Here is a 27,998-nt window from a genome sequence, read left to right as displayed (position 1 = left end):
CAGAATAGATTACCAATGTATTCACTACAATTGCAAAAAAAGAATCATGGAACAATGTCTTGCAAATTACTAGTGAATATTTGGCTTTGTACAGTAACACGTTATTGTAAATGCCATACTTATCTGAATGTACATGGCAACCTACAGATTGTATATGTCAACACAAGTTAACCCTTAAAATGAATATTACTTACGATTTTCATGTAACTAATTCTGGTATTCCATGACTGCATTGTAACATACACATTTCACAGAATCCGTAGCGTGTATATTCTAATCATATAACCATCTTCTATTTATCTGAATCGGACTTTCGGTTTGTCTCAAAGAAAAACAAAATGTAAGAGGTTTTTATCAATGATCTCAAATAATTTTCAAAAACTGTCCATAGTAACACAATCCATTTCAATGTTCGCGCCATCTCTGTCCTTAACGGATTGAGCATGACAGGCCTGCACGGATGTAAAGAACCATTTTTGATTCGCGATCATTGATATGGAAGTAAGAAGTATATTTACGCATAGTAATGAGAGTACATTTTCGTTGTTTGTACAAAAAGTAATTTTTGCATTGCGACTCATTTAGGCTCCTCCCTCTTCCCTTCTTCGTCCAGTTTGCGCTTCAGTTGCAGTAGTGCTGACATTCGCCGATCACGCCAGCGACACCTGTCGGCCAATCGGTTGCTCGGAGTCCACTGCTCGAGGTCACGTGTCAGCTTTTCGGCTGCCGGTCCTTGCATCAGTTCCGGTTTGGGGAATGTCTTCTGGACTTGTTCAACCATAGCTCCGTACTTCTTGTTCGAGTCCACGAAACCTTTAATAACAAAACATGGTAAAGACACTGATGAGAGTTAAAGCTGTATGACATCTCAGATGGTTGAATAGGACGAGTTATGTCAATTGTAAAACCCGATCTATAGGTTTAATTCAATTCTGTGTCATCTATATATTCATTTTTTTTAATGCTGTGAAAAACGGGAGGTTTCATAAACACACGCTTGAGCGAGCGCGCGTGCAAACAAGTACGAACACACACACACACACACACACACACAAACACACACACACACACACACACAAACACACACACACACACACACACACACACACACACACACACACACACACACACACACACACACACACATAAACTTCAGGTTCTAAAATGGCGAAAGCCAGACGCATCCCCTGTGAAGTGATGATTCAAAAGTGAAAAAAATGAGTCATTCGAGAGGATCAAGGAAAAAGAAGAGATCAGAAAAGCGACTTTATGCTGTAAGCAATGGAAGGACTGTTGGGATATTTGATACATGGAACGAGGCGTCGAAGTCAGTGACGGCATTCCCAAAGGCGACTCATCGTTGTTACCAGTCGTTGGCCGCAGCAAAATGCGCGATGCGGCAGGCTGGAATTAAGAATCCAGTTATATTCAAAGGTTCTTCAAATGAGCATCAGAACTTTGAAAGAGAGGATGAAACTAGAGTAGGCGAGGAGGATGAATTTCAAGATGAAACAGCAGAAAAACGAAGCGAAACCACGGTTGAAGAAGGACATGACGACACGATTCCCTTGACAACCCAAGAACAAAGATTCCAGAATTGTCAAGAGGATGATGAAACACTCGTGAAAACACTGATCAACGGTGAAAAAAACTGAGGAAATATCTAAACAAAGAAAACTTACATGTTCTTCATGCAAAAGCAAGATTCCATGGATGCACACCAAGTTACCAGTGTATCAGCTGTGCTTATTCGTAAGAACGCAGAGAAAGTTCACCTGCGAGGATTGTGCACAAGCGATGTTGGACGAAAAGATTGTGGAGGACGTCAGTGAAATCCTCACCGAAGAAGAAGAATCTCTTGATGACAACCATGCGATTAAAAACAACAATGTCATCCTGCTACATGAGTTGCAGCTCTTGAAACTGGAACAGTCTGAGGGCAAGAGAATGATACAGAACATTGAGAACGCGATTCTCAACTTGGCCGAACAAATCCAGCTGACAAATAGAAGTCACAAAGAAGAGATCAAGGAACTGACTGACATGTTGTCGACACACCCCAAGACGAGACAACAAGATGTGACAACTCAAACGACGTATTCGGATATCCTTACGTACAGCACACCCGTAAAAAACCAACTACATGAGAAAAAACAGAAGGTTCCAAAGACCACGTGCCAACCTCAAAAGAATGGAAGCACGAACCATGACATCAGCATCGAAATGACACCAAAAATATCGTGTCTACTGTATGCAGATGATCTAGTACTTCTTTCAAAATCAAAAATAGGATTACAAAATAAGTTAGATTATCTAAATAACTATTGCCTACAATGGGGGTTGAAAATTATAGTATTTTGTCATATAAATCCAAAAATGCACACAATATTTAAATGTGGAACTGATGTAATCAAAGTAACAGATCAATATAAATATTTAGGGGTCATATTCAACAAGAATGGAAATGTTGATACAGCTCAAGATCATTTAAGTAAACAAGGTAATAAAGCAGCACATTCCCTCCGCAGAATTTTCAGCAATCAAAACGTGCAAATAGACACAATGATACATTTATTTGATTCACTTGTAAATCCGATATTAACATATGGCGCTGAAATCTGGTATCCGTTTACGTTTAATAATAAAATAAAACAAACAAATACTGATAATTTCTTTGGATCATGTTTATCTAGCAAAAATCCTCATGAATTTGTTTATATCAAATTTTGTCGATTCCTTCTTGGAGTTCATAGAAAAGCTATGTGGATACCTGTACTGGGGGAATTAGGAAGGTTCCCTTTAGGATTAAAAATGTTATCACAAACAATAGCATTCTGGGCGCATATTCTAGACTCCAAACAAGATTCGTATATACATCAATTATATGACTCAATGTTGCACCATCCGACAGAAACGCCATGGCTACAATTTGTTAGACAATCTCTTTGTAACTTAGGTTTTAGTCACGTTTGGCATAACCAATCTACATTAAATTTACACAAATTAAAGTTTGCCATTGACAAAAAACAACAAGAGGAATATATAAGATACTGGACAAAAGAAAAATCAGATACATATTCCAGATTTAAGTTTTATTCTATGATCAGTAAATCTTACGAAATGCAGTCATACTTAATACAAATTAAGAATAATAAACACAGAAAGATGTTAAGCAGATTAAGGACTAGCACACATTGTCTAAAAATTGAAAGTAGAAGACATCAGAATATCCCTAAAGAAAATCGTCTTTGTATTGAATGCAATGTTATAGAAGATGAAATACATTTTCTAGATAAATGCAATAAATATGTTAAATTAAGGGATGAATTTAAAGAAGATGCTTCACATATCAATATGAAATATGCTAACAAAAATCCAAGTAACTTATTTTTAGAAGACGAAGTTCAAGTTCGTCTTGGCAAATTTGTTACGGATTGTTTTAGCATTGTATAATGCATTATTTGTTGTTTGTTGTGTCAATAACTTTACTGGTTCATGACAATAAACATTATTCTATTCTATTCTATTCTATTCTATTCTATTCTATTCTATTATATATTCACACACACACTCCTTCACCTTAATCTGAGGTAAGATTGAACAAGAGCCCAAGCGATTTTGTAAGGTTAGGCCGATCAAGAAGCCAAGATGTTCCAGCTACATTTTGGCCGAACAGGAGCCCAATAGATGTTAGGAGGTTCGGTTGGAAAGCGCACGCGATTTGTTTAGGTATGCAGGGGCAGATCACATCATTTTGAGAGGGGGGGGGTCACATTTTTTTTGGGGGGGACAATTTGACGTCGCGAAGCGTTCAGTTGAGGGCGCAAAGCGTTTAAACCTCCTAGGGGGGTCCGGGGGCTTGCCCCCCCAGGTATTTTGATAATAACAAGGAAAATGGAGCAATCTGGTGCAATCTGAGCCATGAAACTTACCCTAAAACACCTCCCAAAAAGAAAATTCAAGAAGACAAATTTGGATCAAAACAAGGACAATTGACCGATCTCGTGTAACCTGAGATTACCCAACTTTTTCTCAAACCGTCACTTGGAAGACAAAGGCCGGCTCCTAGGGGGTCCTGGGGCTTGTCTCCCCCCCCCCTCCCCCGGAACATTTTGATAAAAATCAAGGAAAATGGAGCAATCCGGTGCAATCTGAGTCATCATTTTTTTCTTCTTATCTTTCTTTTAAGGCCAGGAAGGGGGGGGGGGTCCGGAAACACCCCTCCGCCCCTGGTATGCATACCATTCGCATTGATGTGCTTGACGTCAAAGGGCCCCATGAAGGCGTACCATCCTCCCAGCCCTTCGCTCATGGCCGTCTCTAGGCTCTCCACGTCCACATAGTCCTCCTGAAAAGTAACGCCGTCCAGCATTCTGTAAGGCTGCGTAATGTTAGTAGTGTGTGCGTGTACTGTGAGAGGTGACTGGTACTGAGATGTCTCTGGCTCTCTCTTGTCTCTGTCTCTGTCTTTCTGTCTCTCTCCCTCTCTCTCTCACTCACTCTCTCTCCCTCTATCTCTCGTTCTCTTTTTCTCTCCCACCCTCTGTCTGTCTCTGTCTCTGTCTGTCTCTCTCTCTGTCTGTCTCTCACTCTCTCTCTTTCTCTCTCTCTCTCTCTCTCTCTCTCTCTCTCTCTCTCTCTCTCTCTCTCTCTCTCTCTTACTCATTGTCTCTTTCATTCTGTTTTATCGTTTTATAGAAAATACCTTCTTTAATCTTGTATGTCCATGTTCACGCTAACTTACATTTTACGACTCCTACATCCGTCCCCGTTTCCGTCAATCTTGCCCTACGTCCCTTTTCACTCCCCATCCTCATTTAAATCCTTATACACCCGTCTGCCCTCAACTCTCACCCGCCCGGCCCCAACTCCCCACGGCCAACACTCCCACCCGCTTCCCTCTCCTTACGCTGACGAGTTGCCAGGCAACGTGAATGATGGCGGCCTGAATGCGCGCCTGCACGAAGCCGTCGATCTCCTTGTTGAGCACGATGGGCACCTGGCCTATGACCTCCATCAGTGCCCGTGCCCGGTCCACCGCGGCAGGCTCTGTCCAGGGCGCGGGCACCAGCTCCACCATCGGGTTCAGCAACGGTGGGTTGGCCTTTGAATACGCAAAAATATATTCCGATGTTATCGGGTGGCATAATTATGTATAGTTCAGTAGAAACACTTTGTACCACACAACAAGCTACTGTATGCTAATACTAAGTGTGTTTACATATTTACATCTATATAGGAATTGCTTTTTCGTTTGCTGTCAAGGTCAAAAGAGTACTAAGGCACACAAAAAAATAGTCTGTTTACGGTATCCCGACCGACCCAATTTTTTCGCGCGACCCTAGACTTTTTTTTTTTGGCATTTGGGGAAAAAAATTAAGTTTGTTTTTTGGCAAAATAACTTAAAAATATGTTTTTGGGGGGAAACAAAATGAAAATAAAAAAATCCCGACCTACCGACCCTATGTTTTTTGACTATATTACCGTAATGTGCCTAATACCCTTGTTAGAAATGTCAAACAAAGTAAAGAATGTGACAACAGAATCAGAGGAGGTAAACGGGGACGCCACGGCAAGATGGTTTGACTTTAAATTACAACAACAATATCCGGGGAAGGAAATCGAGAAAGTGGGTTGAAAGAGGGCGAGGGGAGGAGGGGGGGGGGGGGGGGGGTCGGGGGGGGGGAGAGATGATGACTAACGCAGGTTCACAAATTTAATTGGTCTTCAAGAAAAAAAATGTGTTGTGGGCATGATTTGAGCATGAAAAACTCATTTTCTACAGAATGGTTAGTTTTTGAGAGGTAGCCTACGTTCTATATGTATGTATGCAGGTGAGTCAATAGCTGTAAGTTGTGTCGTTAACGACATGTAATACTAACATATATTCACAGCCTCATAAGTAAGCCTACTTTACTTTCACTGAACCACCATGCAATCACCAAGACAATGATCTTTCTCGAAACTTTATCAGTTTCCCCTAGAAGAGATTATATAAAGAGCAAAACTTTCAAACTGCCCATGTATGTAATCGAGGATTGTTTGTCTTTTTTGACGCCAGCGCTTTTATTTTCGAGGCGGAGGTGCGAGGGACGGAGTTTTACACAATAAAGTTATCTCAAAATATAACATCCCCTCCTTCTACCCCTCCCCTCCCCAATTCGCCTCGAGTTAAGAAAAGAGAATTTGCTTACCGGATGGGCCACCATAAACCTATGTCTTTTCTTCAAGTGGTCAGACAGCAGAGATGGCACGATGGCGCTCGTGGAGGTGGCGAACACGACGTCATCAGGCGTAATGACGTCATCGATCTGTCGCCATACGTCACGCTTTAGGTCCCTGTTTTCGGGGACACATTCCTTGCAACAAACAATATAAAGTGAAGAAGAGTCGTTATAATTGCAGCTCTGACAACTAGAACTGAAAAGATTATTCGAATACCAAATGACTTAGTGAGGGGTATATTGCCCATCATTCAATCAACAGCATCAAGTGGCTTCCTTTGGGGAGTTACTTTCTATCCAATAGCCCTCACTGGTCTTACTGGTCTTACTGGTCTAAATTTGTTCTTTCGTTCCCCGGCTCGCTTACTGCGCGTTGCAACCCCAACCCTAACTCTTATCATATATCTTTCACACACGCGAATACACACATACACGCACGCACGCACACGCACACACACGTACACCACACACACACACACACACATACACACACACACACACACACACAAACACACACACACACACACACACACACACACACGTACACACACACACACAAAACCAACCTGGATGTAGATGGCTCCAGTGACGCATTCTTCGAGAATGGTGGTTGTGCAAATATGACCTTTAACCTCGGCCAAGGTCAAACTGCTTCTTTGAAGGCCTTCCTTGTAAAGGGCAGACAACTGTGCCTCGATGTCCACTAGGGCGGACTGCAGTTGGTCTGAGATTACGTCATACAACATGACGTCATATCCTGAGCAAGCAAAGAGCATTGCCCAGCTTTTCCCGATGAGACCACTGAAAGCATGTATCGTTTTTATATTTAGTCAAGTTTTGACTAAATATTTTAACATCGAGGGGGAATCGAAACGAGGGTCGTGGTGTATGTGCGTGTGTCTGTGTGTGTGTGTGTCTGTGTGTGTGTGTGTGTGTAGAGCGATTCAGACTAAACTACTGGACCGATCTTTATGAAATTTGACATGAGAGTTCCTGGGTATGAAATCCCCGAACTTTTTTTCATTTTTTTTGATAAATGTCTTTGATGACGTCATATCCGGCTTTTCGTGAAAGTTGAGGCGGCACTGTCACGCCCTCATTTTTCAACCAAATTGGTTGAAATTTTGGTCAAGTACTCTTCGACGAAGCCCGGGGTTCGGTATTGCATTTCAGCTTGGTGGCTTAAAAATTAATTAATGACTTTGGTCATTAAAGGAAAAGTCTAAGGTTTAGGGTCACTTTTGATATGTTGACCCTCTTAATTCATCAACCACAAATGCGTGTGTAAAAATGAACACAGAAGTCCAAAAAGTATACTTTGACTCGTTTGTTGGCTGTTCTGAATCGTTCCATCGCGCGCGCAGTCTTGGCTCATGACCTTGTGCACATACGTGTGCTACGTCACGGGCCTTGAACAACAAATATGGCCGGGTCCAGCAGTGAGGAAGACAAGTGGAATACGGACCGGTTTTCAGCCAGCCTGAGGTTTTACCGTGCCCGTTTGAGCCTCTTCGTCGTCAAAATGCATGCGAGGCCACAAGGAACTGCTTGAAACAGAGCCAGCATAAGCGGCAATACGAAATGGTATGTGATTCTTTTTGTTGTGATGTTGACACACTAGTCCGTAGTCGCATAGACTAGGTATGTTACAAAGTGCGCACGCAGCTCAATTTTTGACGTCATTGAAAATGGCCCCCCATTTTCTGATCACTCACACTGGCTCAGTTTTGGGGTCCTCTTTTCTATTCTTTTCCAAATTTACATCACATGGGCACCCTGTCGAAGACGTAGAGCACATTCTTGACTTTAAGATTGAGAAAGATGGCGAGTCCAACACTGTCGAGCTCGCCGGCCAGAATATCGGGCGAAGAAGACACACAAGAGGTTCTTAAAAAATTTTTTTTTTATTTTTTTTATAGTTGTTTGATAGAGCTCTGAACCTTTCTTTTGATACCAAATTGAACAATATTGATAAATAAATGTGTGGGTTACAGTTAATTTTAGCTGAAAAATGTCAAAAATGGTTTCAATTTATCCTCTTTGCCTCTATTACGAATTTTATTACTTTAAAAATTCATAACTCGGGTTACACTTATCCAATCTCAAAGTTATATATACCATTGGAATGCTGATTTTCTGCTCTTTCAAGTGATATAGATCAAAATGTTAAATGAAGATTTTGAATTTTTTTGTAACATACCTACATAGACCTAAAATATAGGTCCCTGGTAGTCGCTACCTCTTGCAGTGCTAGATCGAAGTCAGGTGTGTTTTTCACAGATCAGTGGATGTGCTTCCACAGATCTGTAAGCATGTAAAGATTATGGATTTTTGCTATTAGCATTATGGTGTTGTTTATTTTCCTATATTTAATCACGGATTTCGTCCTTGAACTGCCTAGTTTAGAATAAATGCTTCCCCAGTGATGTTCACACGCGACTATCCTTATTTTCGCTTGGAATTCTGAGTAATTCTTCAGTCACACAACGAAACATGTAGACAGCAAGTTAACATTGCGCAAAGCCTGTTTCTTTCGGACAAAACTGCACTTATGGTATTTTTATTTGCAACAGTAAGACACTACATGACATTGACACCACTAAACAGTGAAACTTATTTCAAATGGCGTTGGGCTGCTTTCATGTGCTAATAGTGATCCTGACATTTTTCTTGCGAAACGGTCAAAGGGAAGTAATAAATGAATTTTGTTTTTTAAACGAGCACACGTGATTTCCGATCTTAAACTAGATCTGAAATCATAAGATTTTCTGAGCAGTGGCGAAACGCTGATGGCGTGATATCGCAAGCCGTTTTGGAAGCAAATAAGCAGTCAGACATATGCTGAAACACGATTACAGCAGTTCAAACTTTTTGATCATTGATTTTTAGGAGTTCGCAATATCGGACAGTCACACTACAAAAAGACAATGCGTTAGTGCATAGATCGGTATTCTCAAACGTCACGAACAGACAGTACGTTGCTACTATTTTTATTGTTGTAACAAAACCTCACAGTCCCATTAAAAATGTATGGTGTGTGCCGAAAAGCAACCATATGAGATTCAGTCAGTGGGACCCTGAATCTACCTGGGGTTAAATCGGGTTATTGACTCTCATTGCATGAATTTTTAAACTGTGAATATATGTACTACTGTTCGGGTTGTTTTTGTGATCCACTGCAATTTCTGTGTATACCTTAGAATCTCAAGGTAATTTTTGAACGGGGCATACAGATGATACATGTTGCCATGGTCACAGAGTGATACGTGTATTTTGCTTATCAGGTGTCAGTGCAGAAACTCCAAGAGGGAACTAAATTCGAATATCTGAAAAACCTGGATGAGGAGATAGACAGCCTAACAGCACATCCTCCTATGTTTGCTCGGACATCTACTACCTTCAAACTGCATACTATGCGTACACACAGGAATATGGACGACTCAACATTGATCAAAATGAGTAAGTAACACAACACAAACAGATGATTTCCATTATGATAGATTTATTTATCTGAAAGTAAAATTGACCACAGAGTGTACAATTTGTTTTCAAATACGAAAAAAACAAAACACACCATCATATATCATTAAAACTATTCTTTATTTCTGAACACATACATATCAGCATAGTTTATTCATGTACACATCCTCATTTCGGTTTCCAGTCTATCTGAAATCAAGGTAAGATATGTCAGAAAGAATAGCGATCACACAGTGCTTCAGCATGAATTTGAAAACCTGCTCTACGTCACATAGACACAGCGTGTCTTATGATTCTATCCACCCTCTCCAAACAAACACGTACACGTTTTCTCTGGTACGAATGTCTTAAAAGCTCAAACTAAGCTGCTGTTTTATTCTGTCTTGCTTTGCAGGAAATACAGGCACGTCGCTTACCCATAACAGGCAGCAGCTGCTGGTGCGCTAGCGACAGGGGTGTTGCTAGACATTTTCATGTTGGGACATTTGGCCGAAACTGTCAGAACGTTTTTGGGCATCTTGGAAAAAGTTCGGCTATTATTTTGGCTCATCCAAAGTCACCGCAACATTGAAGCACAAGACTCAAGAGGGGAACACCAATACATACAATCATTGTCTTAGGAACACAGATTACAGGGGCGGAGCAGTTAAGCCAGAGGGGGGGAGGGGTTACAACCTGGGACCTGGGGTCCAGGGTCCCGTTTGGGGGTCTGGGGGGCAAAGCCCCCCTGAAGCTGAAGAATTTTAGCTATTTTATAAACAATTTGTGGCTTATCCTTGATTTTAAACAGGATCAACTGGTGTCAGCAGCCACTCATTTCTTTTAACATTAGTATTAAATAATGGCAATTTATCTTCACTGATATCTGCTCCCGAAATCATGTAGTATGGTTAGAAGGAAGACATGTCGCATACTGTGACAATGAAAAAACCAATTAACTTCCCCCGGCTTTACAGACAGAAAAAAAGAAAAATAATTCACGGACAGAATTTCTTCTTACCCCTGTAACCCCCCCCCCCCCCTCCCCTAATCCGCCCCTGGATTATATGTTGCATACTGCAGCTGAAACAATCAGCTTTGCAACAGACGCCATGCAGTTCTCTGAAACTTTTTCAAACCTTTAACTTTAATTTCTTGAAAGTAAAACTCTTCCAATCTTGTGCAAATCTTGACAAACCTTGAGACCGTGTAGGGTGAGCCATTTTGCTTGGAAACCACGATTTGGACGCTTTTTACATTTAGTCAAGTTTTGACTAAATGTTTTAACATAGAGGGGGAATCGAGACGAGGGTCGTGATATGTGTGTGTGTGTGTGTGTGTGTGTAGAGCGATTTAGACTAAACTACTGGACCGATCTTTATGAAATTTGACATGAGAGTTCCTGGGAATGATATCCCCGGAAAGGTTTTTTACTTTTTCGATAAATACCTTTGATGACGTCATATCCGGCTTTTTGTAAAAGTTGAGGCGGCACTGTCACACCCTCATTTTTCAATCAAATTGATTGAAATTTTGGCAAAGCAATCTTCGACGAAGAGCGGACTTTGGTATTGCATTTCAGCTTGGTGGCTTAAAAAATAATTAATGAATTTGGTCATTAAAAATCGGAAACTTGTCATTAAAATTATTTTTTTTAAACGATCCAAAAACAATTTCATCTTATTCTTCGTCATTTTCTGATTCCAAAAACATATACATATGTTATATTTGGATTAAAATTAAAAATATGAAAATTATGATTAAAATTAATTGTCCGAAATCGATTTAGAAACAATTTCATCTTATTCCTTACCCAGCCCAAATGGTTGTGTGATGCGTCTCAAGCGTGTTGGCGTTGACATACATGTGCTTAAGTGTCGCATCCGCTTTCAGCCTTCATCGCTGGCTAGCCAAAGCTGCATGCAGCACCGGTCGAAAAGAGAGCAGCCATCCGCGTAGGTCTCTTCTGCCGGTTTAGCCTCTCACCAACAAGTCCTATGCATTGCCTCCACGTGGCGTTGGGTGGAAACTGGGAGCCCTATGCTCTCAGGCTAAAATGCAAGGGCGCGGAGGAGATTTTCCCCGTACGTGCGGTACGCAGGCCCACCCGTGTGTGGATACGCCCTGGTGCCCATGAAACAAATCCCCAGGTATGGGTGAAATACCAAGACTAGACATCCCAACGGCGGAACTGGCGGAAGAGGAGAGTGAACTCCCAACGGCAGCGAAGGCGGAAGAGGACATCTAGTCACCCATCCCAACGGTCAGACAGGCGGACGAGGAGCTTGCTCCCAACGGCTGGCTGGGCGGACGAGGATGCCCCATGTTACTGCTGCTTCCACAAGCGCTGGGTAGGAACGACTCGTTAGCCAAGGTAGGCAGCATTCCTAGGAGAAGGAAAACTCTGAAGACAAACCTGGGGGGTTGGACCCATTAGCTGAAACCCCCATGTCACCCCCATGTCACATCCAACTTGCTAGGGGAACACATCCGGCAGAGGTGGCAACAGGACAGATATGCCCACAACCTGGCACCGAAGGCGAATACAACAGCAGACTGGACAGCTCAGGGCGTCAGCATGGATGCGGAAGATGCGACGGCCATCCAGAAAACGGGTAGATTGAACTCGGCAGCCCGGTAAAGCAATCAATCTAGGAGAGCGAACACTGATATAAAAACAAGCTGCAGTCGGATGTGCTGGGCCTGACTTGTCAGGCGCGTAACGGCAGCACAACGCATCTACGCTCACATGACAGTGTCTGAGCGAACGACGAAGAAGAAGAAGATCTTATTCCTTGTCGGTCCCTGATTTCAAAAACATATAGATATGATATGTTTGGATTAAAAACAAACTCAGTATGCAAAAAAGAATAGATACAGAAACGCATGTTATCCTGCTCAGCGCGACCATTACCGCACTATTCTGGCTTGTCGATTTCACTGCCTTTCCCACGAGCGGTGGACTGACGAAACTACGAGTATGCGGTCTTGGTGAAAAAATGCAGTGCGTTCAGTTTCATTCTGTGAGTTCGACAGCTTGACTAAATGTTGTTATTTCGCCTTACGCCACTTGTTTTCTCCTCTCTGTGTCTCTGTCTGTGTATCTCTTTCTGTATGTCTGTCTGTCTGCATCTTTGAGTCTTGGAGACTTGAGTCTTGAGTTTGTCTTATGTGTCTGTCTGTCAGTCAGTGTCTCTGTCTCTCTCTGTCTCTCATTCTCTCTCTCTCTCTGTCTCTCTCTCTCCCTCTCTTTCTCTCTCTTTCACACACCCCTACCATCCCCCATCCCTCCCCACCTCTTTCCCCCCCTATTGTATTCTCACCCCCCCCCCCCCCATCACCACCCCACCCCTTCGACCTCACGCCCCTCCCCCTTCCCACCTAGTCATCATGCAACATTTTGTTTGTTTATTTGTTGCTTAACGTCCAGCCGACTACGCAGAGCCATATCAGGACGAGGAAGGGGGGGATGAAGGGGGCCACTTGTCAAGCGATTCCTGTTTACAAATGTACTAACCCATTACTTGTGTCCCAGCAGGCTTTAGTAAAACTAAATTAATACCTACTGGAAGATTACCAGTTTCCAGTATGTTAAAATAGGCTTAACCTATCTACTGCTGGACTTACATCAGAACACTAACAGATTAAACTATACATGAATCGCGAGACAAGCGGCAAGAGAAGAGATTTTTGGAAAAAATACAGGTGAATGAGCAAGAAGGCAGAAAAAAGAAAAGAATTCATGAAGAAAAAGAGAGCATGACAGGAAAGAGGAACCAAAAATCTACCTAACAGCAAACTAGAAAGCTCCTGCGGTTCCAAAAACAGGAGGGGCCTTTAATTTCATAACCGCAGTGCCCCACTGCGGGAATCATGCAACATACATCGTTACCATCGAGGACAAAAAAAGTAATAAGTAAGCTTATAACCCCTCGCAAGGAACGGCCGTACGTGTTTTGCCATTCACAAATAGCTCGTTTCCCTTCAAAAAGCCTATACATTGGAACAGAGAAAAAGAAGCCTAAAAGTAGTCAAGGAGAACCGCAGTTCAAGCATTACCTGGCCTAATTGGCAACATTCAGGCGGCGTCTACGCACTACTTGTAATCCGTCAAAATCCGTGCACAGGGTTGAAACGGGTGTGCACTGGGCACACAATACACCTGTGGAAAACAGGGATATGGAGACGTGCTTTTCTTGTTGCCATTAACACTGGAGTGGCGACAGCCCTATGTGATGGGGCTTATCCCTTTCATAGTCCGCGTCAAGTCATGCACTTTTCGCATCACTACCCTTGGTTTAAACAGTTTTATTCAGTTGCATAAATACAAAGCCGTAATTGAAAATTGTAATTAAGGGAGCACAACAAGATAAACTTATAAATGTGCTCTTAGAAACAAACGAGTAATGTGGCGGACAATATTGTAAATGCATGATATTTAAACAAATGAAAACAAAAACAACAACAACGATAACTATAGCAACAGTGGTACGGAAATCTCACACACACACAACGCACACTCACACACACACACGTGCACACACACGTGCACACACACGTGCACACACACACACACACACACACACACACACACACACACACACATATAGAGACACACACATAGAGACACAGAGGACAATCAGATACAGGGAGAGAGAGAGAGAGAGAGAGAGAGAGAGAGAGAGAGAGAGAGAGAGAGAGAGAGAGAGAGAGAGAGAGAGAGAGAGATTGCATCCACTATAGATCAATTCAATGCTCTAGTAACAAAATGACTAAACATATGGTGTTAACAAAAACGTTTGCTGTCTAATATAAATTTCTGAATCTGATATAAAACAGCGCTGTGTTTTCAGCCAAGGACTTGTCACTATTACCGTACGTACATAGCACACAAAACAGTAATATTATTATTATCTGGTAGAGTATCAATAGTGGTTGCTCTAACATTCGTGTACAATGGACAGTCAAATAAAAAGTGTTCACAATTTTCAACATGAAAACCACACCTGCAGAAAACATCATTTGTCAAATGTCTTTTAAACATATCTGCATTTAAATCGCTTATCTCTAATCTTAATTTACAATGAATGATTTCTGCTTTTCGAACTTTAGAGTAGACATACGGGGGAATTAGAGGGTCATCTCTGGACAAAAATCTTTTAAAACAACCAATTGAATTCGTTTGTTTTATATGATCAGGTAATTCATTCCATAAAGATGTTGCCCTTCGTTTCAGTCCAGCGTTGGCACTGTCGCTCAATAATTGCTTATCAGCTGACACTGTCCCCTCCGCCAAACAAAAACAAGTCGCGTAAGGCAAAATTACTACATGAAACTGAACGCACTGCATTTTTTCACAATGACCGTAGTCCGCCGCTTGTGCAAAACGGAGTGAAACTGACGAGCCTGTTTAGCGCGGTAGTGGTTTCGCTGTGCTGCATAGCACGCATTTCTGTACCACTCTTCGTTTTAACTTTCTGAGCGTGTTTTTAATCCAAACATATCATATCTATATGTTTTTGGAATCAGGAACCGACACGGAATAAGATGAAATTGTTTTTAAATCGATTTCGGAAATTTAATTTTGATCATAATTTTTATATTTTTAATTTTCAGAGCTTGTTTTTAATATAAAAAAACCCCACATATTTATATGTTTTTAGAATCAGGAAATGATGTAGAATAAGATGAACGTAAATTTGGATCGTTTTATTTAAAAAAAATGTTTATTACAATTTTCAGATTTTTAATGAGCAAAGTCATTAATTAGATTTTAAGCCACCAAGCTGAAATGCAATACCGAAGTCCGGCCTTCGTCGAAGATTGCTTTTCAAAAATTTCAATCAAAATGAGGGTGTGACAGTGCCGCCTCAACTTTTACAAAAAGCCGGATGTGACGTCATCAATGACATTTATCGAAAAAATGAAAAAAACTTGACTAAATGTAAAAACGTGGAATGCGATTTTAATCACGGTTTGTTTTTTTGTGGGTTTGTCTTGGTGGTTATTTTTTACTACAAGTTTTGACTAAATGTTTTAACATAGAGGAGGGAATCGAGACGAGGGTCGTGGTGTATGTGTGTGTGTCTGTGTCTGTGTGTCTGTGTGTCTGTGCGTGTGTAGAGCGATTCAGAGTAAACTACTAGACCGATCTTTATGAAATTTTACATGAGAGTTTCTGGGTATGATATCCCCAGACACTTTTTTCATTTTTTCGATAAATGTCTTTTATGACGTCATATCCGGCTTTTTGTAAAAGTTGAGGCGGCACTGTCACACCCTCAATTTTCAATCAAATTGATTGAAATTTTGGCCAAGCAATCTTCGACGAAGGCCGGACTTCGGTATTGCATTTCAGCATGGAGGCTTACAAATTAATTAATGACTTTGGTCATTAAAAATCTGAAAATTGTAATTAAAATTAGTTTTTTATAAAACGATCCAAAATTACTTTTATTTTATTATTCATCATGTTCTGATTCAAAAAACATATAAATATGTTATATTGGGATTAAAAACAAGCTCTGAAAATTAAAAATATAAAAATTATGATTAAAATTAAATTTCCAAAATCGTTTAAAAAACTATTTCATCTTATTCCTTGTCGGTTCCTGATTCCATAAACAAATAGATATGATATGTTTGGATTAAAAACACGCTCAGAAAGTTAAAACGAAGAGAGGTACAGTAAAGCGTGCTATGAAGCACAGCGCAGCCGTTACCGCGCCAAACAGGCTCGTCACTTTCACTGCCTTTTGCACTAGCGGCGGACTACGTTCAGTTTCATTCTGTGAGTTCCACAGCTTGACTAAATGTAGTAATTTCAATCAATCAATCAATCAATATGAGGCTTATATCGCGCGTATTCCGTGGGTACAGTTCTAAGCGCAAGGATTTATTAATTTTTTTTATGCAATTTTATATCGCGCACATATTCAAGGCGCAGGGATTTATTTATGCCGTGTGAGATGGAATTTTTTTTACACAATACATCACGCATTCACATCGGCCAGCAGATCGCAGCCATTTCGGCGCATATCCTACCTTTCACGGCCTATTATTCCAAGTCACACGGGTATTTTGGTGGACATTTTTTTTTATCTATGCCTATACAATTTTGCCAGGAAAGACCCTTTTGTCAATCGTGGGATCTTTAACGTGCACACCCCAATGTAGTGTACACGAAGGGACCTCGGTTTTTCGTCTCATCCGAAAGACTAGCACTTGAACCCACCACCTAGGTTAGGAAAGGGGGGAGAAAATTGCTAACGCCCTGACCCAGGGTCGAACTCGCAACCTCTCGCTTCCGAGCGCAAGTGCGTTACCACTCGGCCACCCAGTCCACTTTTCGCGACTTGTTTGTTTGCTGTAGTTGTTATTTTTTCCAAAAAAACCATTTACGCATTTCTCGTGTGGTTTTCCCCATTCGTCTTTGCTATCTTTTTTAATTTATTTTCTTGTTCTTTCTATCTTTCTTCCTTTTTACATTTAGTCAAGTTTTGACTAAATGTTTTAACATGGAGGGGGAATCGAGACGAGGGTCGTGGTGTATGTATGTGTGTGTGTCTGTGTGTAGAGCGATTCAGACTAAACTACTGGACCGATCTTTATGAAATTTGACATGAGAGTTCCTGGGAATGATATCCCCGGACAGTTTTTTAATTTTTTTTTATAAATACCTTTGATGACGTCATATTCGGCTTTTTGTAAAAGTTGAGGCGGCACTGTCACACCCTCATTTTTCAATCAAATTGATTGAAATTTTGGCAAAGCAATCTTCGACGAAGGCCGGACTTTGGTATTGCATTTCAGCTTGGTGGCTTAAAAAATAATTAATGAATTTGGTCATTAAAAATCGGAAACTTGTCATTAAATTTGTTTTTTTAAACGATCCAAAAACAATTTCATCTTATTTTTCGTCTTTTCTGATTCCAAAAACATATACATATGTTATATTTGGACTACAAACAAGCTCTGAAAATGAAAAATATGAAAATTATGATTAAAATGAATTGTCCAAAATCGATTTAAAAACAATTTCATCTTATTCCTTGTCGGTCCCTGATTCCAAAAACATATAGATATGATATGTTTGGATTAAAAACAAACTCAGTACACTAAAAAGAATAAAGATACAGAAAAGCGCGACCATTACCGCACTATTCTGGCTTGTCGATTTCACTGCCTTTGCCACGAGCGGTGGACTGACGAAACTACGAGTATGCGGTCTTGGTGAAAAAATGCAGTGCGTTCGACAGCTTGACTAAATGTTGTTATTTCGCCTAACGCGACTTGTTATTCTCTGGCTCAGCAGATTGCGATTCGCGGTGACTATCGTCTGCTATGTCGTCTGCTTCGATCGACTCGACAACACTACTACCACTCACCCTGACACTGTCCACATTCGCGGTGTTCCTGTTTTTTGTCAGGAATCACTTACCTTGGCGAATGGTAGCAAACCTTAGCCAATTTAGTTTTTTTTTCTTTTTTGGTTGCGACATGATGTTCAAATCCAAATCGAAAGCACTGACTGACTGATAAACTATCGCGAACCGGCGAACGCAAACGCTGAGAGTGTGGTTTTCCTTGTCCAAGGGAAACCACTCTTGCATCTATAATTTTCGTCAATGGCTTCTGTTCAAAACATTGATGTTTCGTTTTTGGTATTCCCGAAGGAAATAAACGTCATTCAGTTGACTAAAGTACATCGGCAGCAGTTTTAGCAATCAAAGCCTGACCGATACAAACAAGAAGAGCAAACGCTCGATCGAGTCACTTTCGCAGTTCTGAATATTATATGAGGCATCAGATGGACAGGAAGAAATTGCTATTCACAACACAATGCATACCTGAAGAATGAGATTGCATGGATCGAGCAACAAAATATTTACCTTGGCATTAAAAATACTCTCATTAATCTCACATAAACAAACCCCACCAATAACTTAATTCACATAAACTAGCATCATTAATTTTTTTTCGAAGCAATCATATTAACAGTAGACACACTAACATTTGTTACTCTTAGAGCTGTGTCACTTTTATAGTTTACGAGAAAAGCCCAACGTTAAGTTGTGTGTTGACGAACAGGAAAGGCTAGTTATCTCCCCTGTGTTTCCGATAACGTTTGTAAAAAGCTACAGATGTAAATAATTTGATGTAAAGAATAATCCTATAAAGTTTGAATCAAATCCGATGAAGAGTTTCAGAGATATGATATTTCAATTTTTTTCCTTCAAGACATACCTGTGACCTTGAAAAAGGTCAAAGGTCACCAAAGCAGACGTCAAAGTGTAGAGGTCACTGGGAGTCACGTTCACATACAATTTGAGCCCGGTCACTTTTATAGTTTCCGAGAAAAGCCCAACGTTAAGTTGTGTGTTGCCGAACAGAAAAGGCTAGTTATCTCCCTTGTTTTTCTGATAACGTTCGTAAAAGGCTACAGATGTAAATACTTTGATGTAAAGAATAATCCTACAAAGTTTCAATCACATCCGATGAACTTTGTCAAAGATATAAAATGTCTAATTTTTCCTTTGACGCTGACCTGTGACCTTGAAAAAGGTCAAAGGTCAACGAAACCATCGTTAAAGTGTAGAGGTCATTGGAGGTCACGACTAAACAAAATATGAGCCCGATCGCTTTGATAGTTTCCGAGAAAAGTCCAACGTTAAGGTGGTGTCTACGGACGGCCGGACAGACTAACACTGACCGATTACATGGAGTCACTTTTTCTCAAGTGACTCAAAAACTGGACAAACTTTGGCCGATTCAGGCGAATACTCTTCGGACATTTGGCCGATAGGGACATGAAAGTTTCGGCCAAAGTAAAAAAAAAATCGGCGATTGGCCGAAGGGCCGACCCAAACGACACCCCTGAGCGAGTGGGGTTTCTCGGCAGAAGCATCAGCGTACCATTACCAACCTGTGCAGTCAAAACAATCAGAAATACTTTCCCAAACGGATGAAGAGTGGGGTTCAAACTCCCTGAGCTACAGAAGGCTGAAATATACTTTTACACATCGTGTGACTGTTGAACAAGTATCTTTGGTTGAACAGCTTCCTGCATGGTTTGACGATGATACTGGGTTGTCACGTGGTCCGGTGCATGGTTCACATGCTGCAACATTTTGTTCCAGATATTTTCCACTGTTGGTGTACTCCAGCATCAGGTAGTCAGTCCATCAGCCGGTCAGCATAGCCTGTGTCCAGTATTGTCCGTTTGACTGTTGCCTGAAACATGTTTTTTTGGAAGTAACTCACGATCTCTGCACACATTTTAACATGTGAATAAGAACAGAAAAAGTTTGTCAAAAGTATACATATTTTAATTTGCATTTACTTAAAGGCCAGACTTTCTTCTCGTTCATTATTTCTTCATAAAGATTCTGGAAATTAACAAAATGTTTCCCCCTCTCAATTGCCTCCTAATTTTTTTTAAAAATGCATGTCGGTTTGTTGTCATCTGTGCATTACTACCTCTTGCCACCCGTGCGGTCATTGCCACCAAGTATCTCAACAATCAAACCGTCTATACAGGCTTAAAGGCACGTCCTTTTCCAAAACAGGATTGCTCACTACACTGATCTGCGAAGACTTTTACATAGAAAAAAAAAATCTCTTGACTTGAACATATACCAGGATTCAACATCCTGACTGGTTTTTGGAGCTGGATTTTTTAGGGAATGTTTTACACGTGTGGCGTTTAAGAAATTAATTCATAACATTCTACATTCGCAAAGAGAGTACCCTTACAGAGTGTTCAGTTCTGGTATTTTTCAAAACGGAAGGATGTCCATATCCCATGTAAAAGCCTGGTAAGATTTGAGATTTTGAACCCAATCGTTTACACGGAAAGGGCTGTCGAAGGGCTGTCCATTTAAGAGGACGCATCCATGCCTGGATGAGAAATACACTGATAACACAGAAAAGGCACGAGTTTAACCTGCATATTCACAAAACTGGTTCAGAGGCCCGGTAAAGGGAACACATGTTAGTTATTTTAAGAGAACATCACGAAGACCTAATTATTAAATTAAAGCCTTTCTGCACGAATGTACATCTTCTATGAATTAATTTATATAACGCCACATGTGTAATTCATTCCACACACAAAATCCAGCTCCAAGAAGCAGTGAGGCTGTTGATTATTGGAATGTGTTCAAGTCGAGAGATGATTTTTCCTGATATAGTGAGCAAAGACCTGCATTTTTTTTAAACGTGTTCAGAGGCCTTGAAATGGTTAAACATTTTGTTTATTTCAAGTAGTCTTTATGAAGAAAAAATTAACACTAAGGAAGAAGGCAAATGCAAATTTTATGTTCTTCTTCACGTGTTACATTATGCGTACGCAGATCGCAAGATATTTTCGAAAAAATTCATAGATAAGCCAATCTGCAAACGGACAAAAATTCACAATATTATTTTATGAAGCCAATAAATTTGACTCAAGAACTAAGCTTCTGTGTTTGAGGTGATGTGCATGGGTATGAATGTTGAATGAGTCCGTCAAAGATACCCTCCATGTCGCCTTACAGTGGAACCTACCATTAAAATTATACCACCTTAAATTACCTTGCTCTTTCAAATGTACTGCTTAAAGTTAAACTTCTTGAACATGCAACTCTTGCTGTCTACCATAAAGACCATCAGGTCAACAACATACTCGTGAATGTTTCGTTTTGGTCTATAATTGAACATTTCAGAAAATACTTTCATATTTTTTATTCGGAAGCATACTAACTTTATTTGAAACTACTTCTACAGATATAGTTTTGCAGGTTGACGGGAGGTGAGTTACGAAAGAAATTCAATCCATATGTCGCTCAGCACAGAAAGCATAAACGATTAACATGAGTAGAAATGAACTTGTACTTGTTTTCATAATGCATTATTTGGATGGTATCTGTCAAAGACACTTTCTCGTTTTTTGCAAAGCTAGAATAAGTTCTGGAAGTAAAAGAAGAGAGAAAATGAGTGTGAGTATAAATCAATTCGAAAGTATGCTTCTCATCTATACAGTTCACTGAACATTTAGACACCCTCTGGAAGTCGTCTGGATGTGTATCCATGTTGTAGCAATTAGACTGGTTTTGCGTCTCTCAGTCAATGCAGAAAGATTAATTCCCTGCACAATTCGTAATCTTCTTGTCTCTAGCATGCAGGTGTCTGTTTACCTTACCCGTTGCACATCCACCAAAAGCTTAGATCTGGTAAAAATAGCATTAAACCATGATTCCAGCAAACGCTGCCAATTTCATGAATTGATATCAGGGCATAGTTTGCGACTGAATAGAATAGATAACGTGACACACGCATTGTCAAGATTACGTGTCCACAACCCTGACTACTTTTTACATTTAGTCAAGTTATGACTAAATGTTTTAACATCGAGGGGGGAATCGAGACGAGGGTCGTGGTGTATGTGCGTGTGTGTGTCTGTGTGTGTGTGTGTGTAGAGCGATTCAGACTAAACTACTGGACCGATCTTTATGAAATTTGACATGAGAGTTCCTGGGTATGAAATCCCCGAACTTTTTTTTCATTTTTTTGATAAATGTCTTTGATGACGTCATATCCGGCTTTTCGTGAAAGTTGAGGCGGCACTGTCACGCCCTCATTTTTCAACCAAATTGGTTGAAATGTTGGTCAAGTAATCTTCGACAAAGCCCGGACTTCGGTATTGCATTTCAGCTTGGTGGCTTAAAAATTAATTAATGACTTTGGTCATTAAAAATCTGAAAATTGTAAAAAAAAATAAAAATTTATAAAACGATCCAAATTTACGTTTATCTTATTCTCCATCATTTTCTGATTCCAAAAACATATAAATATGTTATATTCGGATTAAAAACAAGCTCTGAAAATTAAATATATAAAAATTATAATCAAAATTAAATTGTCCAAATCAATTTAAAAACACTTTCATCTTATTCCTTGTCGGTTCCTGATTCCAAAAACATATAGATATGATATGTTTGGACTAAAAACACGCTCAGAAAGTTAAAACAAAGAGAGGTACAGAAAAGCGTGCTATCCTTCTTAGCGCAACTACTACCCCGCTCTTCTTGTCAATTTCACTGCCTTTGCCATGAGCGGTGGACTGACGATGCTACGAGTATACGGTCTTGCTGAAAAATGGCATTGCGTTCAGTTTCATTCTGTGAGTTCGACAGCTACTTGACTAAATGTTGTATTTTCGCCTTACGCGACTTGTTACTCTTACTCTTAGCTCAGCTCACACCGTTCTGTAACTCTGTAGATCTAGCCTGTGGAGCATCTGTCCTCCAGCGAATATCAGCCGTACTCGCTGCGCAGCAAAACAATGTTTACGTGTATGCATGAAAATACAAGTCGCGTAAGGCGAAAATACAATATTTAGTCAAGTAGCTGTCGAACTCACAGAATGAAACTGAACGCAATGCAACGCAGCAAGACCGTATACTCGTAGTCCACCGCTCACGGCATAGGCAGTGAAATTGACAAGAAGAGCGGGGTAGTAGTTGCGCTAAGAAGGATAGCACGCTTTTCTGTACCTCTCTTTGTTTTAACTTTCTGAGCGTGTTTTTAATCCAAACATATCATATCTATATGTTTTTGGAATCAGGAACCGACAAGGAATAAGATGAAAGTGTTTTTAAATTGATTTGGACAATTTAATTTTGATAATAATTTTTATATATTTAATTTTCAGAGCTTGTTTTTAATCCGAATATAACATATTTATATGTTTTTGGAATCAGCAAATGATGGAGAATAAGATAAACGTAAATTTGGATCGTTTTATAAATTTTTATTTTTTTTTTACAATTTTCAGATTTTTAATGACCAAACTCATAAGTTAATTTTTAAGCCACCAAGCTGAAATGCAATACCAAAGTCCGGGCTTCGTCGAAGATTACTTGACCAAAATTTCAACCAATTTGGTTGAAAAATGAGGGCGTGACAGTGCCGCCTCAACTTTCACGAAAAGCCGGATATGACGTCATCAAAGACATTTATCAAAATAATGAAAAAAAAAGTATGGGGATTTCATACCCAGGAACTCTCATGTCAAATTTCATAAAGATCGGTCCAGTAGTTTAGTCTGAATCGCTCTACACACACACACACACACACACACACGCACATACACCACGACCCTCGTTTCGATTCCCCCTCGATGTTAAAATATTTAGTCAAAACTTGACTAAATATAAAAAGGATGTACTCTGACCTTCAACGCATTCCTTCTTGTCTGTCGCCTCGGAGTTTCGATGGCTCGTCGACTGTACCAGCCTCGCGTAATACTGCCCTCTCCGGACTTTTATGAAGGGAAGACACTGCCAGTGGTCAAAACATTTGTTTCAGGGATGAAACGCCAACTTTTGTGCTGAAGAAAAATGGCGAAATTTGTGTACAGAAAGTGCCCGACACTTTGAAATCTGCACGCTTGTGCTGCACACACCTCTTCCATTTCCACAAGAGACTCAGAGTTTTATGAGGGAAAGTGTGCTATCAAATGCCTGGGGACATTGACGAGTTGTTGCAGTTTGCGGCTGCTCTCCACCGAGGCATTCTTTTCGGGCATATAGTGGTGACTTTTCTGTGTAAAAATCAAGCTGGTACTAGTGGTAGAATCAACACAAAAATTTGTGACGTCACAGTGCACCGACGTCACAGTGCACCGAAAACCACGTGACCACTACTTGACCCCAGGCGACTTGTTTTGGCTAGCCCCGCAACACTAAATCTTCAACTACAACAACAACAATTGTTTTTCAATTTTTACAATATTTTTCCAGAGATGTTTGTAACATTTGGCATTCGATTTTCAGGTTTTTGGAGATACTTGAAAACCTTGGACTTTTCCTTTAAAAATCTGAAAATTGTAAAAAAAAATAAAAATTTATAAAACGATCCAAATTTACGTTTATCTTATTCTCCATCATTTGCTGATTCCAAAAATATATAAATATGTTATATTCGGATTAAAAACAAGCTCTGAAAATTAAATATATAAAAATTATTATCAAAATTAAATTGTCCAAATCAATTTAAAAACACTTTCATCTTATTCCTTGTCGGTTCCTGATTCCAAAAACATATAGATATGATATGTTTGGATTAAAAACACGCTCAGAAAGTTAAAACGAAGAGAGGTACAGAAAAGCGTGCTATGCAGCATAGCGTAACTACTACCCCGCTCTTCTTGTCAATTTCACTGCCTATGCCGTGAGCGGTGGACAACGAGTATACGGTCTTGCTGCGTTGCATTGCGTTCAGTTTCATTCTGTGAGTTCGACAGCTACTTGACTAAATGTTGTATTTTCGCCTTACGCGACTTGTTGTGAGTTATGATGTCTGTAATATGTCGAGGCGTTTTTGAGTGCCTTCTGTTTGTTCTTTTGTATTCACGTTTGAAATGTTGATAGCTAAAGTAATGGAATCACAGTGACAGCTTGTTTTTTTTAAGGGCTCGACCTTGCTTTTTTACAGAGACATTCTACACATATATGCTCACATCAAATAGTATATTACTAGTAAATCTGGTGCAGTGTTCTTTAAATTCTCAATACAACACATCGCACCCACATGCTCTATCGCGATGTCTCTGTCTCTGTTTATATGTTTGTGCGTATGTGTGTGTGTGTGTGTGTGTGTGTGTGTGTGTGTGTGTGTCTCTCTCTCTCTCTCTCTCTCTCTCTCTCTCTCTCTCTCTCTCTCTCTCTCTCTCTCTCTCCATATCAAAATAATTGACCCATATCTAGACTAAACTAAGCTGTATTTTAATCAGCCATGCCTCATTATCTCCATAATGTGATACATACCTTGCTTTCACTGTCTAATTACTTGACCTAATTCTCTGACAATGACAGTGACGCTGAGGTCTGCACTTTCGTTATCGATCAATCAATATGAGGCTTATATCGCGCGTATTCCGTGGGTACATGTTACCGATCAGTAAATCTCTCAAGTGTAGACTGTAGTCAGTATTTAAAGATAGCTTCCGTCCCGCGTAAGCCAAGTCAAGTCAAATTTTATTTCAAGAAACCCCATGGGGGTACATAAAAATTAAAAATACAAAAAAATACAAGAACAATAAAGAGAGGAATGCAGGTTGTTCCATCAATAGATACACATAAACTCGTTCCGTTGAAACAATAAAATATAAAATAACTTCTTTTACAATGTGGAAATCAAATCTCCGGTCGTGTTAAACACCTCATGTCAGCCTGGGCTTTCGCGCTAGAATACATACATGTTACACACCTCTGAGTTCTTGATAGCTGGCATATTTTTCCGAGGGTCGATTTTCATGTATTCGCGTGTCTCTGGCGAATCGCTTTTGCGGATGAATTAAAATTGTTTTTGCAACGGATGTAGGAAAACAAGGCTCCGTAACCATGGAATACGCTCCAGTAACCGTGAAATACGCAGCGTATGCCTGTCTTTTTCCATATATATATATATATATATATATATATATAGACTTCCCGTCATAAAAAAGGAGGCAGATACATTTAGCTGTAGATCTTTCTGATACGGCCTGTTATGTTAAAACCAAGTATATTGTCAGAAAGGTAATTCATTCTCCTACCGTATGAAATAAAGAGTTTTATTGTTCATGAATTAGTGTTTATGCAGTAGACCGGAGACCTAGGACACCCCCCAAAATCAAATTCGCAAAAGCAAACTTGCAGACACTATAATACACAAAAAATCAAGATAAGCAAGAGTGACCCCGTTTTTGATCTCAAATGGAAGAACAACTCCTTTTCTACCCAAACAAATGTATTGGGTTCAGCTGTTGTGCCCAGCAATGTTGTTTTGCCATTTTGAAAAAGATCGGTGTCAGCCTCGTCAGCTAAATGTATCTGCCTACTTTTTATTTTATTGGTAGTGTAGAAGCCTGGAAGAGTCTTTCGTGCCTGACAAAATGATGTACACGAGAAGACAGGCCCCTTTAACAACCTGTTGGACTGGAGTAGCGAGAAAAGGGCGCTGTCATTCGGAAATGTGTCATACAGGTTGTTTGCTTCATTCTAAATCACTTATTGAAGTAAGCTCAAATATAATATATCAGTAAACATAGCGCTTACCTGCCTATGATGCCAATTTTGTTCATCGTTGCAGTGTCTGCTTGCAATGTGTCCGCCATTTTGTTTGAGTGTGAATTATCTTCACTGTTGTTATCAGGCGTTGGTTGTGTTGGTGCAAATGTAGCATAAGTGACACATATGTACACAGTGTATTTTTGTTTTGTTGTGGTGCGGTATAAACCTTGACTGGAGAAGATTGTATGCAGAGCCTTTGCGATGATAAAGTGAAATGACATGTGACGGGTGTGTGTCTGTGTGTGTTTGTGTGTGTCAGTGTGTGTGTGTGTGTGTGTGTGTTCGTGCGTGTTCCTCTGTCTGTCAGTCGGTCTGTTTGTCTGTCTGCGCGAGCGTCCATCTGTGGGTAAATTTATATGTGTCTGCTTATACAACTGTCTGCCTTGCCTGTCTGCATGCTTGTGTGCATAATGTACCCGGTATCTGCCTTTCTGTCTGGGTATGCATCCAAGGCATTGTATGTGAGAGACAAAAATAGACAGGCAGATAGTTAAAGAAAGAGGGAGAATGACAGTTTCTGTTGTTTTGTAGCTGAAACAAGTACAATAGGGGGCCTTACATTTGGGGTCGTAACAGGAAGGTTCCACTGTACACGCTTGCAAGGTAACATACACGACACATTTGCAAACAAAAATTCTTACGAAAACAGGAGACCAGACTTCGTTTATTGAAATGAGTCAAGAGAATCATAACTAAAGATCGTCATGTGATTGGGCACATTTATCCTGATAGAGAAGGTCAAGAAAACATGCATTTGAAAGGGGAACAACTAAAACATTTCCTACGCTCCTCATTCGAAACTCAGTTTTCTGTCTTTACCCCCCCCCCCCCCCAAAAAAAAAAAAAAAAAAAAAATGTATATGGCATTACGTTTTGCAAAACATTTGTATCAATCGTCTGCCCTGTTATATAGTGCTATATGTCTTATGTTACATCAATGTCTTGTTTGTATTATTGTTATGTACCACGCCTGAATTTCTCTATGAGATAATAAAGTATTCTTATTCTTATTCTTATTCTTATAAATGACATATCTCCGACACGTACATCAAATGGGAATGAATACAACATCATTACGCTGTATCAATCTAAACTCGGTTCCCTCCTTTTACTCAAACACTAACTACAACACAGGTCTATTTCTCTGCAGTGCCAAAGAGGAATATTACACTCTTATAATGTGAGTGCTCACATTTGTCTGTGAAGGGAAGCGAATTAA

The 27,998-nt window shown here is 40.1% G+C and overlaps 2 protein-coding genes and 1 long non-coding RNA gene across 3 annotated transcripts in view; 2 read left to right on the top strand and 1 right to left on the bottom strand.

Annotated features, from left to right (window-relative positions):
- Window positions 1-27,998, top strand: part of LOC138945850 (ficolin-2-like) — a 96,679-nt gene that overhangs the window by 35,345 nt on the left and 33,336 nt on the right. The gene's annotated exons all lie outside the window — the stretch shown is intronic.
- LOC138945412 (lambda-crystallin-like) lies at window positions 4-26,823 on the bottom strand. Its single transcript, XM_070316844.1, has 6 exons — window positions 26,765-26,823; window positions 6,791-7,025; window positions 6,195-6,359; window positions 4,910-5,104; window positions 4,243-4,348; window positions 4-813 (listed from the first exon to the last, which is right to left on the bottom strand). Exons 1-6 carry the CDS (start codon window positions 26,821-26,823, stop codon window positions 578-580), a joined length of 996 nt encoding a protein of 331 aa, XP_070172945.1. The 3' UTR covers window positions 4-577.
- Window positions 7,550-11,755, top strand: LOC138945413 (uncharacterized). The gene is made up of 3 exons (XR_011448987.1): window positions 7,550-7,808; window positions 9,509-9,683; window positions 10,099-11,755. It is a non-coding gene; the product is annotated as an uncharacterized lncRNA (long non-coding RNA).

Source organism: Littorina saxatilis, linkage group LG13 (genome assembly GCF_037325665.1).
Source record: "Littorina saxatilis isolate snail1 linkage group LG13, US_GU_Lsax_2.0, whole genome shotgun sequence".
Classification (NCBI taxonomy): domain Eukaryota; kingdom Metazoa; phylum Mollusca; class Gastropoda; order Littorinimorpha; family Littorinidae; genus Littorina; species Littorina saxatilis.
The sequence above is the reverse complement of the archived record's forward strand: the minus strand, read 5'-3'. Positions and strand labels throughout refer to the sequence as shown.

Bases quoted from the DNA above. Each gene is read 5' to 3' on its own strand.
- LOC138945412 (XM_070316844.1), bottom strand. From the start codon at position 26,823: ATGGCGGACACATTGCAAGCAGACACTGCAACGATGAACAAAATTGGC. The intron at 7,026-26,764 runs GTAAGCGCTATG...ACATGCTTTCAG, and splicing joins AAAATTGGCATCATAGGCAG to TGGTCTCATCGGGAAAAGCT. The intron at 4,349-4,909 runs GTAAGGAGAGGG...GTTACTTTTCAG, and splicing joins TTGCCTGGCAACTCGTCAGC to GAGGACTATGTGGACGTGGA.